This window comes from Pezoporus occidentalis, unplaced genomic scaffold (genome assembly GCF_034315485.1).
Source record: "Pezoporus occidentalis ecotype Australia unplaced genomic scaffold, CSIRO_AGI_Poc_V1 ctg159, whole genome shotgun sequence".
Lineage (NCBI taxonomy): Eukaryota > Metazoa > Chordata > Aves > Psittaciformes > Psittacidae > Pezoporus > Pezoporus occidentalis.
Genome location: NW_026913415.1, coordinates 2054590 through 2071860, shown reverse-complemented (window position 1 = coordinate 2071860; position 17271 = coordinate 2054590). Strand labels below are relative to the sequence as shown.

The 17271-nt window shown below is 56.9% G+C and overlaps 1 protein-coding gene across 5 annotated transcripts in view; it reads right to left on the bottom strand.

Annotated features, from left to right (window-relative positions):
* The window catches only part of LINGO1 (leucine rich repeat and Ig domain containing 1), a 124719-nt gene that overhangs the window by 15688 nt on the left and 91760 nt on the right, over positions 1–17271 (bottom strand). Inside the window, exon 1 of one of the 5 annotated variants that reach the window (XM_062612221.1) lies at positions 836–1130. The exons of the other annotated variants lie outside the window; for them this stretch is intronic. Coding sequence (XP_062468205.1) covers positions 836–841 — 6 coding nt within the window. The 5' untranslated portion in view covers positions 842–1130. Of the gene's footprint in view, positions 1–835; positions 1131–17271 lie in introns of those variants that run through there. 5 annotated transcript variants of the gene reach the window in all.

Genomic DNA, 17271 nt, shown 5'->3' with positions numbered 1-17271 from the left:
CCTACCTGAATTGCAATCTGCTCCAGAGCGGCTAACTCATCTGCTTAACTACCAGGGGAGGAGGAGGAGGAGAGCTCCCACATCAGGATGCAGCTCTGCGCTCGCCTCAGCGCCACCGAGCCCCAGCCCTTCACCGGGAGAGTCAGCCCCGGGGGGCCGGGACCCCAGCCCCGGGTGGCTGGAAGCTGCCGATTCCCGCAGGGGCTGGAGCAAGGCAGGGAGCCGGGCAGGGCATCAGCAGAGGGGAGCCGCCCAGGCAGAGCGGGGCTGGAGGGCTCCAGGCCCCGGGGCACACGCTCGCCTCCAGCCCCACGCCCCGCAGTCCCCGGCCCCGCTGCCCCTCCGCGCCCGGCGGTGCCCGCTCCGCTCCCCGCCACCCGGCCCCGCTCCCGCGGCACGCGCACACACACACACACACACGCACACACACACACACACACACACACACACACACACACTCACACACACACACACACACACACACACACACACACACACACACTCACACTCACACACACACACACACACACTCACACACACACACACACACACACACACACACACTCACACACACACACACACACACACACACACACACACACACACACACACACACACACACACACACACACTCACACACACACACACACACACACACTCACACACACACGCACCGGCCGTGCCCTCTCCTGTGCACGCACTAAGTTCCCCCGAGCACCAGCGCCGGTCCGGCCCGAGGGAGGGGTCGAGGACAGAGCTCCCCCCCCCGGCTCTCCCTCACCGCCGGTACCTCCAGCCCCGGTTCCCCCCGCCGCAGCACCCCCGTCTCGCTCACCTGCATCTCATTCTCGCCGGCGATCTCCTTCGGTCAGAAATGGCATCTCCCCTGGCCGCCCCCCCCGCCAAACCCTCCACCTGCAGTAACGCAGCTCCCCCTCTCCGCAGCGACAGCTCGAGAGGCGGCGGCGCTCCCGGGTCCGAGCCGCTCCCCCCCCCACACCCCTGCAGCCCCGAACCTCGGTCCGGGCACGGGGCCGCTGCGGGGCCGCCCTAGGGACGCTCGGTCACCGGCTGCCTCCGCTCCGCACCCGCCGTGCGGGGGGCGGCGGCGGCGCTGCGGGGCGGCGGTGGCGGCATCGCCCCAGCGCGCTGGGCACGGCCCGGGCTCCGCTCGCCCGCTGCCGCCGGCCGGGTCTGCCGCGGCGGGGCCGGGCTGGGAGCCGCCGCCGCTCCGGCCCCCGCCTCCCCTCCGGGAGGAGCCGCCGGCGGGCGCGGGGCGGTGCGGGCAAGGGAGCGGCGGCGGCAGCGCCAGTCCCCTCCTCCCGCCGCCTCCCCCGCTCCAGCGCGGCGAGGGGCGGCCCCCCGGGGGCTGCGGGACGGGGCTCCCCGCGCACCGCGACCGGCGGTGCAGGGAGAGCGGAGCCGGTGGCCCCCGCCGCCCCGCGCTGCTCGCAGGGGCTGGGCTGGAGGAGCGGTGCCGCCGGTGGCCCCTGCTTCAGTGCCCAGCCCTGCATGAGCCTGCGAGGGAAGGTGCCGGGCTGCCCGGGGGTGTTCAGAGCGCTCCGTCCCACAGCAGGTACCTCTGCAAAGCGTTTTGCACCTCTGCTTTTCACTGACACCCCATCCCCGCCCCGACACATGGGAGGAAAAGGGCTGTAAGGGGGGAACACCTCTGATCTGGGCCCTAGTGGTCCCGAACGCCTCCTTGGAGGCTTGGTGCATGCTGAGCTGGTGGCATCTCATTCACGGCTAAGTGCACGACTTCCCGAGGGCTGCCCACTGCTTCACCCCCTTCCATAATGGACACTGATTTATCGAGCAGCATTAGCAGACTTGCCCAGCCCTGGCTCTTCCAGCAGCAGCTGGTTTCTCCATCAATAATGGACACAAACTTTGCTTCTAATATGCATTTCCCCCCTCCTGCTTCCCCTCAGCAAGCCTCTTCCCACTCTGTCCTGCTTCTGCCCAGCTGTCCCCTGCCACGGGCCAAAGTAGACAGAACCAAGGCAGCTGCACCAGCGCCCTCCACATTGGCACCAGCCCCTTTGTTGAGTCCCATGAGCCTTCCCTTGGACGGCTCTTGCAGCCAGTGGGAGCTTTTGAAGATGATGGCTTGGCCTTCCTCCACCAGCCATTAACCAAGCTCAGGGATGGAGATTCCTATGCAGAGCATCCCTCTGGGCAGGCCTCCCTTCCTCCCTCCTGTGAAAGCAGAGCTGCGTGCTCAGCCCAGCTCCTCCTGTGCAATGGCAACCTTCCATCCTATGCCCGTGCCTGCCTGCCCTGGAGCACCAGAGCCCAGGGGCTGTCCTGAAACCATGTCCCTGCATGGGCTGCGAGCAAAGGCAGGGCGCAAGCCCCTCTCTGCACTCACACAGAGCCTGTTGCTTCCCTGGAGCGTGTTCTCCTCCTGCCCAGCACACGCAAGCTTCTGAGTGGGGCAGCAACAAACAAAAAGCAGGCGCAGCGAGCTCGCCAGCTGAGGGCTGAATCACTCCAGCTCCCTGCTCCCGCTCGCCATTCCTGCCCATTCCCAGGCTGCCGCCTCTCCTCCCGCCGGCGCAGACCCCGGCTCCCCTGGGGCAAAGGATCTTTGCGGCAATAAACAGCAGAGGGGTGACAGCGAGTGTGTGAACGCACGGCGTGCTCCGCTCCTCACATCGAGGAAATTCAGCCTGGCCCCTCTCAGTGGTCCTCAGACCTTTACTGAGTGCAAATCGATGCCTCTTATTATGGCTATTTCAGCGATGCCATCGATGTTAATAGCACTTCACAAACACAGACAAAGCTTGCAATCTGAATGCGGCCAGGAAAAAAACACAGAGGACAAAAGACAGGCTAAGAGCTCTGAATGCTGTTTCTAATGCTCCCCCCCTCCATGGTTAAAGCCCCAACAAGTGCAGGGCACCGTGTATTCAATGCTGACACTCCAGAGTAATTCCTGGCATTGTCTGGTGTGCGAAGGGGAAATTTCACCTCAGCCCTTCCACAAAGATACGGTGAATCCGCTATGCAAGCAGCACTGGTGGCATGCGAGCGCGATGCTATGCGCTGCCTGGAAGCAGGGGGCCTTCCAAGACCGTCTTTCCCACCTCCGTTCCGATGCTGTCCCCACCCCGGCGGCGCGGCAGAGGACGGGGCTTGGTTTGCAGAGCAGAGATGAGCTTTCTGGCTGAGATGGCATCTGTGCACGCCCTGACAGGGGCAGGTCCGGTGCAAAACCTGCCCTTTCCGTCACCTCTGCGTGTGATTCCTGACTTGGGCAGGAAGGAAGCATCGCTTCTTACCTGCTCTGCCAGCTGGGCACAGGGGTTCCAAGGCCCTTATCCACGGTGCCGGAGTTTAAGAGGAGCCGGTACGTTCAGTCTCCTCCAGGAGCTGTTTGGGCTTTTCCCTTCCTCCACAAGCAGAGGGGTAACTCTCACCCCACCTCATGGACAACACTTCCTTACCCAACAGCCCCAAGGGCACCTCAGGCAAAGGCAGATCCCGGCAGTAATAAACCCTGCTGATCCCAGCAGGAACTGCACTGGCTCCCTCCTGAAAGCCCCAAAGGCTCCCCCATTTCTGCGTTTACCGACCTGTCAATCATGAGCTCTGTGCTGGCAGATCCCCTGTGGCCTCCCTGCCCCTAAATGATGCTCCAGGACTGGAGCAAGCCATCGGGGCAGCTTCCCAGGAGCAAGGCTGAGATCCCTAAGGACCAGTGAGCCCCATGGCTCACCCCACACAGCACTGGAGGCACAGATCTACCTGGGACTGTCAGGTTGTCCCCAGCTCTTCTGGGTCACCACTGGCCAGCATCTCACCACCACAGACAGACTAACACCAGGACTGAGATCATCCCACATGCACAGGGTAGCACAGCACACCCTTAACATACGGTTGATATGAAGGTGAGCAGCAACGCAGCTCAAAGGGGTTAGGTTTATATCGTTACCTGGAAGGAGAGCATCAATGGGAGATTAGAAAAAAAGAACAGGATAACCGGGTGCTATCATTACTGCTTTTGTTGCGGGACATTCAGAGTTAAGGGTGAGCTTACTGTCAATGCCTCTGAGGTGTAGTACAGGTGGCAGGGCACTGGGGAGAGCCAGAAGTACACAACCAAACCCCACTGGAAGCGCTGCCCTCTCCTGCCCCACTAACAGCCCCTACCTATTTGCAGCTTCATTCCCTTCTCCCAACAGCTGGAGACCAACTCCAGCCACTGTGCGAAGCCACGAAGATGCACTCAAATGGGCCAGCCTCCTTGCAGCATGGAGTGACTCAGAACAAGGGGCTCCATGCCCCCCCCGGTGCAGCCCCAGGCTGCAGAGCACACCGCAGGGAGCAGCCCAGCTCACAAGCCCTCCTCAAACATTTTCCTCTTTGAAACCTGCAGGGAGCAGCCAGAACATTTGGGTGTCCATCTGCGGGGGCTCATCCCTCAGACAGATGCTCCAGCTCTTTGCCACTGCCATCCTCAGATGATAACAGGCTGTGGCAGATGGTTCCCTTCTGTTGGCAGGAGGCAGGAGTTTATCCCTGCTCCGAGCTCCTTCCCAGAGAGGCGGCACCTGCACACATCACAAGGGACCGAGCCCCTTGCCCGGGCAACGGGAGCCAACCTGCCCCTCTATGGGGCTCTTTATCTCTCTTGGTTTTGGTGCACATGTGCAGGAATCCCACAAAGGGTCCAGGAAGAGCTGTGCTGGCAGGAGAGAGATGGATTTTAATTACTCCCATTATTATTATAGTTCCTTTTCTTTCAGATTTTCACACTTTTGTCGTAACAAGCTGAGCTGAGAAAATACGTGCAAATGCCAGGCTGAGATAAGATGTACCACATCTTGAAGTACTGCCAGCACCAGCTCTGGGAACACCAGATCGGCTGTCTGCCCCTCCAGCCTCCTCCCTTTGTCAGCAAGGACAGAGAGGGATCTGCACCCGCTCTGCCCCTGCGCACCCAGAGAGGAGGGTGCCTCGTGTCCCCCTGGGGCTCCTCCTTCCTGCCCAGTCCTAACCAGTCCTTGGAGAAGGCAGCTGTAACCTCCTGGATGTAGGGATGGGGATGGAGAGGTGGTGCGGGTGCCTGGTGCTGGCCCTGCACAACACAGCCCTCTGCCCACCCCGGGGATGCAGCAGGACCTGGGGATGTCTGAAAGCCTCTGGCTGCTGTGGGTGCAGTCACAGCAGAAACGTGCTCCCACATCACATGTGCTTTCTTCCTTGGAGGTGGTGACATTTCGGGGTGCGTGCGGGGGAGTGGGATGGAGGGGCAACACAGGATATTCCTGCTCCCCCGTCCCCACAGCCATCTGGATGTGTACTGATGCCTCCTCACAGCAGGCTGAGTCAGTCCAGTGGCTTCTCATTATCAGCTGGAGGGAGTCCAAACCCTGCATTGTAGGGCTGCTCCTGAGCGAAATTGAGGATCGTTATCAAGCATCATCATAATGGTTTCTCTCTGTATGTCTTGTACAGCTCCTTGCCCTGGTCAGCTGATTGACTTGGAGCAGAAGGAGGCCATGTACCAAAAATCCCTCAACCCCTCCTTGGGACTGCTGTGGCTGGAGCCATGCGATGTCCCCATTGAGGGTGATCCCAGCGCTGTCCCCAGCACAGCCTCGCTTGCTGGGAGGCTGCAGCCTCTCCGGCAGCAGCAGCCACACAGCCAAGCCCACGTCCAGGCATCTCTGCTCAGCTGAAGCAGGGTGAGAGGCAGGAGATGCCACGCTCGTGCCTTGCCCATCTCAAACATGACATGACCCCCATGATGCTCCAGAGAACAGGCAGAAAGAGGAGAAAACCTTTCTGGAGGCCCCCTCAAGCGGGTGCTGCTGAAGGGGACATGAGCTGCCGGTGCACAGGGGCTGCCCCAGCTCAGCTCAGCCAAGTCTCTGCCAGGGCACTGCTGCCACCCCATCCTGTTGAAGCTCAGGGCACAGAAATTAGGTCTTGCTAAGAAACGCTCTGCTGCAGAGAGAGGCCACATGTCCTGATGTCAGCCTGACTCAAGTGCCTCATAGCTTCAATGCTCTGTCAAGCAGCCTGAATACGCCACGGGAAGGGCTGCAGGAAAAGGCTCTATTAAATTCTTAAGCTCATTGACACATATACAGAAGGTATTAATAATATCAAGCATCTCAGCTGTTGTAGCCCACATCCAGAAGATGAAAGATAATTTCTGGGACAAGGAAGTTATGACAGTGAGAGCTTTTTAACAGCTTGGTGTAAGAATAGGAACCACACAATGGGACAAAGGGTGATGATTAAAGATCTTCGCACAAAGGAGAGAGGGGCTGGAGACAGCGCAGAGTGTAGAGGACATGAGAGTCGTGTCATATGCCCATGCAGAGGAAGAAGAAGCTGTGTTGGACAAGGAGGACGGGAAGGGGGTGCGGGATGTCCCGCTGGGGCTGACTCACAGATGCTTGGCAACTAACAGAAAGGGGTCAAGGTGCCTGGGGGGGGATGAAACGGGCTCCTCACCTTGAAGTCTAGAAGAGGTTTGCAGCCAGCCTGGCAAGGGGTGCAGGGAAAGGGGATGCTGGGGAGAAGGGAGGGAGCTGAGCTGTGCTGGAGCCTGGGCAAGCACATTGGAAGGGCAAGGGGTGGTCTGGCATGGAGCAGGCAGAGGAGGGAACTCTGCTTCCCTAAGGCCAGAGCTGGAGAAGTGGAGGCAGCGGATGCAGCACCCAGATACCCTGGGAAGTGTAATCGTCACTAACATCCTTATGCACACATACATGCTCCCCTAATGTACACGGCACATGTAAACAGCCTCCTAGTGACATTTGCACGCCCAATTACATCTGCGTATCATTGATTTACATGCACAGCTGGAGAGCAATTAAAACACTGGAGCCTGCTTTGCATGTTCCCAGGGCCACGCCGTGACCCCACACTGAGGACAAAGAGGACCCTGGCCTGGTCCCCTACGCCTCCTGCCTTTGGATCTCCCTCCCCTGCAGCGGCATGCGTGGTGAGCTCACACCAGTGCCCTCTCCTGCACCTCCCTCATCTGCAGCAGCCCCAAACCCAGCCACAACGTTTGCTGTTTGCTCAACTCCTGTCATAAGTGACTGGCGCCTCTCCAAAAAGGATTAAAAGCAGGGAGTGAGAAACATAAAAGCTCATGTAATTATGTGCAAAAAGTCCCTTAATAATTTATAGACGGAGAGGGTAAATATCTTCGTGTGTTATTCAAGTGTAGCTCATTGTCCCGTTTGGCTTATACCCAGAGTGCACGCATCACAGGCTTTATCCGGGAGGCTGTTTTGCCTTTAATACCTTTCATAAATTATTGACTTTATAAAGAGGAAAGCAGGTGTCATGTCGCTCCTATAAACAGCTTGTTAGTTAAAACTAACAAAGGTGGGAGCAACAGTTTCCTCTTGCCTTGTCTAGCTCCTCTCCTGCTGCCCCTGCTGTCATCTGCGATGCGGCGCAGACCCCAAACCAGGGCAGAGCGGCGGCATTTGGCTAAAATCCTGAGGTCCCAGGGAAAATCAGGAGCCCTGGCTGCAGAGATGGGCTGGGGCACCCCTGCCCTCTAGCTTCGTGAGACCTGCTTGTGCCCTTGGTGCAGGCTGAGGAGGGCCTGAGCATGGAGAGGAGGAGAGGGTATCCGGCTCCATGCCCTGCTGTGGCATCATCAAATCATGGAATCAACCAGGTTGGAAAAGCCCTTTAAGCTCCTCCAGTCCAACCATTGCCCAGCACTGCCAAGGCCACCACAAACCCATGGCACTGAGGCCTCGTCTCCACGCTGTGTGAACACTTGCAGGGATGGTGACTGCAGCCCTGCCCTGGGCAGCCTGTTCCAATGCCTGAGCACCCTCTGGGGAAGGAATTGGTCCTCAGCTCCATCTAAACCTGCCCTGGTGCAGCTTGAGGCCGGTTCCTCTTGTCCCATCCCTTGTTCCTTGGGAGCAGAGACCGACCCCACCTCACTACCTGGAGGTCCTCTCACCACGTCACCCATGTCTCCCCATCTCCATCAGAGCAGGGCCAAGCCGCGAAGGCTGCTCCTGGGTGCAGGGATTTGGTTGCAGGCTGGGTGGGGGAAGCACAGCACCTCCCTGGGCTTTTTGCTGAGCGAGGCAGGGTGTTAGAAGGCCGCCTCTAAAAACAGCCGACGTGTGACTGAGTCAGGCAGCGCGCATCTGCGCGAGGGAGGCAGCCCGAGCGCCCGCGCACAGGAAAGCCAATGTGCCAGAGCACCCACACAGCCTCCGCGACCCATCCAGCCCATGCAGACCCCCCCATGCATGCCGTGACCCCCTGGGTGCAGGCTGGGTCCTCCCCTGCACCGTGGGACGGGGCGCAGCCACCACGCAGCGCTGAGGCACAGCAAGCGGGCGCTTGGGGAGCAGCTGGTTCGGAGGCTCCGCTTTCACACCCATGAGAGAGTCACTGCAGCGATGAACCCCCACACGCACCCTCTCCAAATATAATCCATATGCATTAAAAAGCAGAGACGGAAAGGGGAGCCATCAGAAGTATTTTAAACAGAGTTTCAAGCTGGTGCCAAATCCGGGTGGATATACTGCAATGCAAAGAACCCACGCAGAAAACGTCGCTGCGGTGAAGCTGGCGGCGCCAACATCCCCACGGCTACGGCATGGCACGGCACAGAGACAGGGATGCACGGAGCAACCCAAGCTGCTTCAGTCCATGACTGCCAGCAGCAAGGCACGTTTGAGCCGCATGGTGAATGGTGGACCCTTGAAGAAGACCCAGCAGGGCCTTGCAGGCATGGGAAACGGGAACTAAAACTATTGGTAATCAATTAACTCCTTCAATTACAGAAGCCTAATGAGGTAGCACAAAGTCAGCTCTAATGAGCATCAGTTTAACAGAGGCGGTTCCTCAGGGCGCTGGTTTTTGACTCAATCTTCCCAAGGTAGGAAACACTGCAAAAGTACCAAGCAATTAGTGTCACTTAATGAACACCCATTGCCTGCTCTCTGCAGGGCTGAGAGGTCACAGGTAGCGTGTGACTGTCACAGTACAGGGCGTCCCTGATCCCTTCGACAGGTCCTGCCCTTTGCCCATGGGTCCTCAGCACGGTGTCCCACCAGCTCCAGGGGGGCCTGGGAGGTGGCTGTGCTGCGGCAGCTTTGCCGGCAGCACGGAGCTCGTTTATCCCAGCAGAGCGCAGGGGTCCTCGGGATGCTGCCGGATGCATCAGCTGCTGTAAGATGAAGCGGGTGTCACAGGGCCCAGCGCTCCCCTAGAGGCAGCTATTTTTTCCTTTGCTTCGGTGACAGCAGCGTAAGTGACAAAACAAATGTCACTGCCCGCCGGCCGCATCCTCCCTGGAAACCTGCCGGGTCCCATGGAGCGCACAGGGAGGGTAATGGAGGGGAGATGCTGCCCCCCCCCCAGCAAAGCATCATCCCAAACACTGTGCCCATCACAGGGGCAAGCTGTGCCAGGGGGAATCCCGGTGGAGGACAGCGTGGCTGTCCTTGCTCAGTGGGACACTGCTGATCCGGAGCTGGGGATCTCCCGCAAAGCCGGAATCCCGGCGGTGCCATCCCATCGGAAGGCGCAGCGCTGCACCGACTGCGCTGGGGAGGGATTTACATACTAAGGAGCCTCCAGCGGAGTAAAAGACAACCTAACATCTATTTCGGGTCTGAAAGCCAAAGGCTCTATTTCAAATCCGCTAATCAGGTGAGAATACAGCAACCTCATGCAGAGTGGAGCTGGAAGGAGGGGGAGCCCCCGGCTCCTGGCAGTGCTCCCCACTCCACAGCCAGGTCCCCACAGGGCTGGAGGGGCCTTTATAGCAATGTGGCCCCACTGCCCCATCAGCACCAACCAGAATTGGGCTTACAGGGGCGTCCAAAGCTGAACCAGAGCACAAATGCTTTGAAGAAAGTAAAGAGGGAGAGGAAAATCCCCCCCACATCTCTTGGGTCTGATCGCTGCTCCAAGGGGTGCAATGTGTGGGGCAGCCCCAGGGCAAATGTTCCCTTGGTGCAGCTTGGGGAGAGTGTATGGAGGAGATGGGGAGCCTGGAAGCCATTCCTGCCCTCCCTGTGCAGAGCTAGGTCAGAGCTTCATGGGAGGAACCCAGGAGTCTCCCAGGATCACTGGTGCTGGCCAGGATAAGCCAGAAGGGAAGTGCAAGGCAGTGGGTTGGAGGAAGAAGATGAGGGAGGTAGATACAGGTAGGGAGGAGAACAGCCTCACGTGCCTGGTACTAGACCCATAGGAAAATCTGAATCTGGGAATCTCCAACTCCCACGAGCAATTTAACTGAGACCAGTGTAACCAGCAACTGCCCCCAGCTCTTACCAGTGTGACAGCACCGGCTGCAGATGGAACCTTGGCAGGGTATCGGACCCACTGCTCAAACAGACCTAAGGTATACCCAGGGGATGGTGCCCTGGCCTGGCTGCCGGGCAGGGGTGCACCTCTCCCCTCCAACCCTCCCAGTGCCCATGCTCCCTGCAGCGTGGAGGGGATGCGGGCGCTGGTCCTGGCTGGCATCCCCAAACCATCTTATCATAGAATCAGGGAATCAACCAGGCTGGAAAAGACCTTCAAGCTCATCAAGTCCAGCACTGCCAAGGCCACCACTAACCCATGGCACCGAGGGCCTCATGTACACAGTGTGTGAACACTTGCAGGGACGGTGACTGCAGCCCTGCCCTGGGCAGCCTGTTCCAATGCCTGAGCACCCTCTGGGGAAGGAATTGTTCCTCAGCTCCAGTCTAAATGGCCAGGAAAGGTGCTGAGAGTGGGTCTCAGGAGTGTGAAATGCCTGGGGAGGTGCAGTGCAGGCTGTCGTGCAGAGGCTGCTCCAAGAGCAGGTTTCGTTAACAGCCACGCAGCTCCAGGCACTGGAGATTATTCCCGTCTCATTTCTTGTTTGGTCAACTTATTCAAAGACTATTAATGGATTAAGTGAAATTCTTACGATGCTGGAGCAGCTTCTTCACAGGGGCTTTCGGGAGGTGGAAGAGCAGCTCCCATGTTACCCTGGAGCGAGCAGGAGCGAGGAGAGGCGCAGGGTCCTGGCAGCAGCAGCTCTCTTCTCCAAAGCTGGCAGCGCTGCACAGAAGCAGTGCTGTCTGGAGGGCAGCACATCAGAGGCTCCAAGCCACGTGGGCCCTCCTGCCTTCTTCCCCCTCGCATCTTACACTCCGTTTCATGGGGTTTGGGGACGCAGGGGACCGAACCCAGCCATGTGGGAAGTCTTCCCACAACCTTCTGTTGCCACGTCCTCCTCCCAGCAGGCGACTCCCACCGGGGTTGTCGCTCTGATAAGCTCTGATTCCTTGTCCCAGAAGGTCCCATGGCCATGCCCTGGTCTCCACGCAGCCCACGGATAAGCAACCCCACAGCATCCCTTGTTTTCCTGGGCACATGTGGCAGAGTCTTCCCCCTTCTCACCCCCTTCCCCATCAACTGGCAAAGCCCCAGCGGTTTCCCCCAGAGAGCATGTGGTGATACACAGCATAAAACTACTGCAGATAATTAAAGGATTGAGCGGGGCATTGGAGAAGAGCAGGGAGCTTGCAACATCCATAAATAGCTCGCCCTGCCGAGCTGATTAACTCCTTGCTTGTTCTTGCCAAAGTGCAGACCCCAAAGGGATGGTGCCTGTGCAGGAATAGGGGTGGAAAGTTCAGGAGCGTATTTTTAAACCATTCAAGCCGCACTCGGGCTGAGTGATGCGTTATTGCCTGTGTGTGTCACTTGAAATGTCTCATGAATGCAAGGGGGAAGGGAAAAAAAGCACCGTTCTGCCTTTCTAAACTCCCACCCCTCTGCTCCTACCCAAATAACGTCAGGCTAGAGCTGACAGGCGAAAGCAAAGCACTGCAAGGGAAGGCTGGTTAAAAGCAGCATGAAATGCTCTACTCTGGCAGGAAGAGGACTGGTTGGCGGGGCTGGGCACAACAACAGTGGGGAAGCAGGGAAGAGCCTGCTAGAAGAACACCGGGGTCCCCAAGGAGGGCCCAGGATGGGCAGTACACCTCCGTTCCTAATGGAGATGGTGTCCTTCATCTCCAATGGCAGCAGATCTGTCCCAGACCATGGGAATACTGGATGTAGAGTCAGTGGTCCAAGGACAGCAGAGAAGCAGGGTTAACTCAACTTGACCATTGCCGCAGGAGCACAGGAGGCACCAACCCATGGCTCACCCCTGTTACCGCACCCTGGGTCAGAACAGGATGGCATCACCTCCGTGCCACAGTGCGGGGGGACTGGCACTTGGTGACAGTGACAGTGTGCCTGTCCCCAGGGCTGGCAGCCAGCCTCAAGCTGTGGCTGGAGACAGAGATACCGAAGAGCCTGACAAATGGCTGGAGCCACGGCGAGATACAGTGGGACAGAGGGAAAACAAACCAGAAAGTGGGAAATCATTCCTCTCCTAAATGATGCTGATGTAATTAAGCAGCACAGGCTTTATGAATGATACCATCTCTGCCCTCGAAACACATCATTACCTCTCTCTGGTACAGCAGTACTTTTAAATACATATTTCCTCTTTAAATGCCAGAGGAGAAGGCTCTGTGGCTGGGATGCTGGGATCCGTTGCTAATCACCTCTTATTTCACCCAGTGGCAGGGATGCGTTTGGTGGGGAGCTCTGGCTCTCCTGCACGCACACCTCTGGTCCCAGCTACCGCTGCACGCTTCTCCCCTTCTTCTCCTCCCTGCCACCAACGGAAGCGATGATAGAGCTGAACCTGCATCCTCCAACCCCAGAGGGTTTGAGCTTCCCCGTGCCCAGCCTGCCTGAGATGCCAGTGCTGGGGTACCCCCAAAATCCCTTGACCCAAGCTATGTGAGCCCCTCCCATGCTGTTTTCCTTAGGAGAACATCAGGGAGAAGAGGTATTTCACCAGCTGCTGACGTGAGCTGGTTTTCCCCCCTCTGGCATCCTCCCCGTCCCAGCGGGGTCTGGGTGATGCTCTCACTTTAGGTGCAATTCGAGTTCTTCTGTTCCCAGATAACTCCCCCAGGCCATGCCATGTCTGCCATGAGTGCTCCCTGCAACAGATTAGAGAGGCCCGAGCAAGAATGAAGGGCTTTTGTGCTAGAAATTGAAAGTTGATGGAGTGTGTCATAGGAAAATGACAACAACCTACTGTACCTCGAGAGACAATTATTTTTCCCTCATTGGAAGTGATTGAATTTCTCCATCAGTGACACTACTAATGTCGTCAACACCAACAGCTCTCTTAAGGAAAGGCTCTTTCTCAGCTGTGGAACTGAGATTTCCTCAAAGCTGCTCTTTCCTCCCCTCCCTGCTTCACTCCTTGCTCTTTTGCAGGACGTGCTCAGCTCATGGCCAGCCCAGAGACCAACTCATCGGTCACATTCGCCCTCCCTCCCCATCCCTGTGGCTCACAGATGCACCCCTCCATCAGAGCTGCTCCTCCACACTCCTTCTGAATATGCTACGGCTGGAAATGACAGAGTTGAATCATGTCCCTTCCCTGGGATAGGCCATAGCACTGCTATCTGCATTACAGCAGAGGGGCCGTGCTCGGCTGGCTGATGTATGGACCCAGAAGAAGCTGGGAGACACAATGCCCTTTCTAGAGATGGGGAAAAGGGTCAGGCTGCCCCTCTGAATGCTGTGGGATTAGAGGTTCATACAGACCCTGCACCCTGGAGCTCTCCCTGCAGACCTGGAGCACCATGCTCAGGCAATTCCAGCCTCCTCCACCATCACCTTCAGTGTCATGGACACTCTGCTGGTGATGGACACTGGCCTGGGGATGCCCTGCAGCAAGTGGGGCTCATACCAGGGTGAAGGGATCAGCGCTGCTACCCAAAAGCCCTTTTTCCAAGTACATCCCATAGCATCAACCTGCACTGTGCAGCTGAGACTCCTCACAAGCCTTATCCTTCCTCTCCGTTGAGGACCCTGAGGAGCGCAGGAAGGTGCCACCACACCGCTCACAGGTCACTGCCTGCCCTGTGCTGGTGCTGGGCAGGGAAAAGTCCCACCTGGAAGGACAGGGAGGGAGATGCCACGTCGAGGCGAGCAGTGAGGCTGGCAGGCAGGCCTGTCACCCTGCTCTGCTCTGCTCTGGGGGTGCCACACAGGCTTGGGGGGAGAAACACGCACGCTCCGGTGGCTTTCAGCGCCACAGATGTTGTGTGGGTTGGGAGCACATATGTTAGATATACACACATCTACGCGTGTGTGCGTATATATATACACAGACATGTATGAGAGAGACGATTATAGATACAGATTTACATATATAATCAACACCAGAAATTACTGCAGGGTTTTTAAGACAGCAGAATCAGCCCCAGATATCAGAAAATGCCTATCTTTATCTCTACCCACTCTGCTTGTGCCTTTGGTTAGGCTGGTGAACGCCACGTGCCACAGACCCAGCTGGGAAGGGTGCTGGAAGGGTGCTGGGGGGGCAGGATGGGTCCTGGGAGAGTGCTGGTGAAGCAGGGCTGCTCATCTCCCACACACTCTGCACAGCATCCCGGGAAAGAGCAAAGCATCCTCCCAGGCCTAGAGCCATGCACAGGGTGCACTGGTACCTAAACCCTATAGCCTGAGAGTGAACCCGAACACAGCCCATATCCATGAGCAAGCCAGGTTCATGGACAAACCATATCACTAATGGAGAGAAAAGGCCTCTCAGGGGCAGGATTAATCTCCTTCCAAGGAAGCTGCCTGACAGAGGCCAGATGAATTGTGCCTGGACCTGCCTTTCTTTCTCCCCACTGTCTATAAATGCCATGCACCCAGGGGGCTCGGGGCAGGTACCTACAGGTGAAGCAATTCCAAGTAGGCAGCCGCTGCTCCGGATCAACCCTGGAGTAGATCCATCTGCAGGCAGCACAGGGAGGCAAGCACACCGCCCTGATCAGGGTTTGGAACCTTGAGATTTGTTCCAGCCACATGGCTCGGCTGTTAGAAACTTATGACCGCTCCAGCTTGGGAAGTGAAACTTTGCCATTCATTGTACCACATAGCCCCGAGCAGTATCACCCAGCTGTAAAGTACTTCGCAGCTGACTCAATGTCACATTTAAGTGCTGGGTGCATCAGAATTCAGGATGCTTCAGAAAGGTTATGTAAACCATTACATCAAATCCTGGGAGAGTTATTAAGGTGTGCGGCAGAGCATGGGAGAATGGGTGATTATCTCACAGCAGTGCTATGGAACCAACACGAGCGATGTCCAGCTTAAGGATGTAACTCATTCTCCTTACAAGCAGCATTTTGTTTTCCCCTAGTGCTTCTTAAAGAAGAAGGAGAGAAATCTGTCCATACCAAAGAATTCCCTATTCTGGAACCAGCACTGGGGAGATAAGAAGGTCTGGAAAATCAAAGTTTCTCTCTATTGGAAAAGTCTTCCATTCCCCCACTCCCTCCTTTATGGAATGTCGTATTTTAAATTCAGTGTGGTCTATTAACTCCAAATGTATATTCATCTGAACTCGTGCCTTTGAGGACCAGGGGGAGGACTGCATGGTTAACTTTGGAGTTACCTGCTATGGACTCTTGAACCTCTCAAAAGTACGTGGGCTCCCCAGGGAGGTCCTCAAGTCTGCAGCGCTTGTCTGCAAGAACATGAAAGCATCTGCAGGGGCCTGCAATTCCTCAGCGTTTGGAATGGACCCAGCCAGGTTGAAAGGCATTAAGAAGTCTTTAGAAGCAGCAAATGCATTTTGTAAAGCCCAGAGCCGATCTGTTCGGGTTATTTAACTTGTGGGGACAACATGGGTGCTTTGGAAATGGCAGGCTCGAAGCAGCCAGCTGAAGGAGCTCTGTAAGTCAGCAGCCATTGTGGTGCTGTGAGAAAGCAGCCCAGACATGCTGATTACACAAGCATCACTGGTGGAGGTCCTGCAGCATCCTGCCCGGAGCATCCCCCACGTGGCAATGCTGCCTCCTCCCAGGAAGAGCCGCCAAAACCACACAGAGACTGCTAAAGCTGTCTTGTAGATCTCCTAATCCCACAGGATTTATACCCCCCATCTCCATGTCAAGCAGCCTACATCCACCTCTGGGTGAACCATTGGGATGTTGTCCCTTTGTGCACCAGACAACAAGGGATGATCCTTCCTAGACTGACCCCTACCTAGCACATGGTCCTGGACCAGCAGCTCCCTAACTGTGGTCCAGGACCTAAGCATGGGTCTTGGCAGATGCACGGGGATGCTGCACGGGACACATGGGCTGTGCCTGCCCAGCCTCGTGAACGCACACTCACACTCGGCCCCTTGCACAAAGGAGAAAAGCATCGCTGAGTAATTCCCGGACTAAACGGGCGGTGTGAGCAGTGCTGGGTGTGTAATAGAGGGTTCAGACCTGTACTTGCGCTGCTGTCACCCCCTCTGGTGGGTTATGAATGTAGTACACGCCACTGGCATTTCAACACTCATTTCCATTTTGCTGTGTATTCAGCTGTGCGCAACCGTGCCGGGGCTGAACAAGGGGGCAGTGACTCGGAGGTGGGCTCCAGCAGCGCCTGGGCACTGCCCGGGCTGAGCTGCATGACAGAGCTGGGGAGAAGTGCCTTTAAATAGCACAGCGCTGCTCCTTCAAGCCTAAAAGCACTGCTATTGAGTGAACCCTGTGCAAGCCTGGGACCCTGGAGGTGGGCTTGACCCAGCTGTGCCCACGGGAACAGTGCTGAGGGTCCCAGTTGTACTGGGACCAGAGCTGGTCTGTCCTGAGAAGGGGTTGTTACAGGTAGCTCTAAACCCTGTGAAGTTATATAGGTAACCCAAAGCCTGCAGAGAAGCTGCAGGGGGATGTCTCCTCCCCTGAAGGTGGTGGCAGGGGAGCTGTGCCCATGGGATGCTGTGAAAACGTGTCTGGGCTGGAGCCAGTCTTGACCTGCTCTGTGCATAAAAGGAGCCTGGTCTCTTGGGCCCCCGGCTGGCACCTTTCACTGATGTTAACATTCATTTAAGAGAAATAACAAAAACCCCCAACATGGGCTAATTAGCTAATGACATTATTTTGGCCTGATGTGCCATATAATTAAACAACTAATAAACGGCAAGAGTCCTGTGCTGCTGAGCCTCCTGAGTCAATACCGCGCTATTACCACGCTGTAATTGAGTTTACTGAGAACCTCAGCAGAGACGTCCCAGAGCCCATGCGAGGAATGGTATTGAAATAGCCACCAGAGACCCACCTGCTGGATAAAGGAGAAAGACAAATCTTTTAATCTACTCTACAGCCCCAAGTCACACACGGAGAAGATAAGTTTGTGCTTCGCGCTGTAGTAAATGCATCTGCTCCAGAGGAAGGTACACGCAACCGAGGG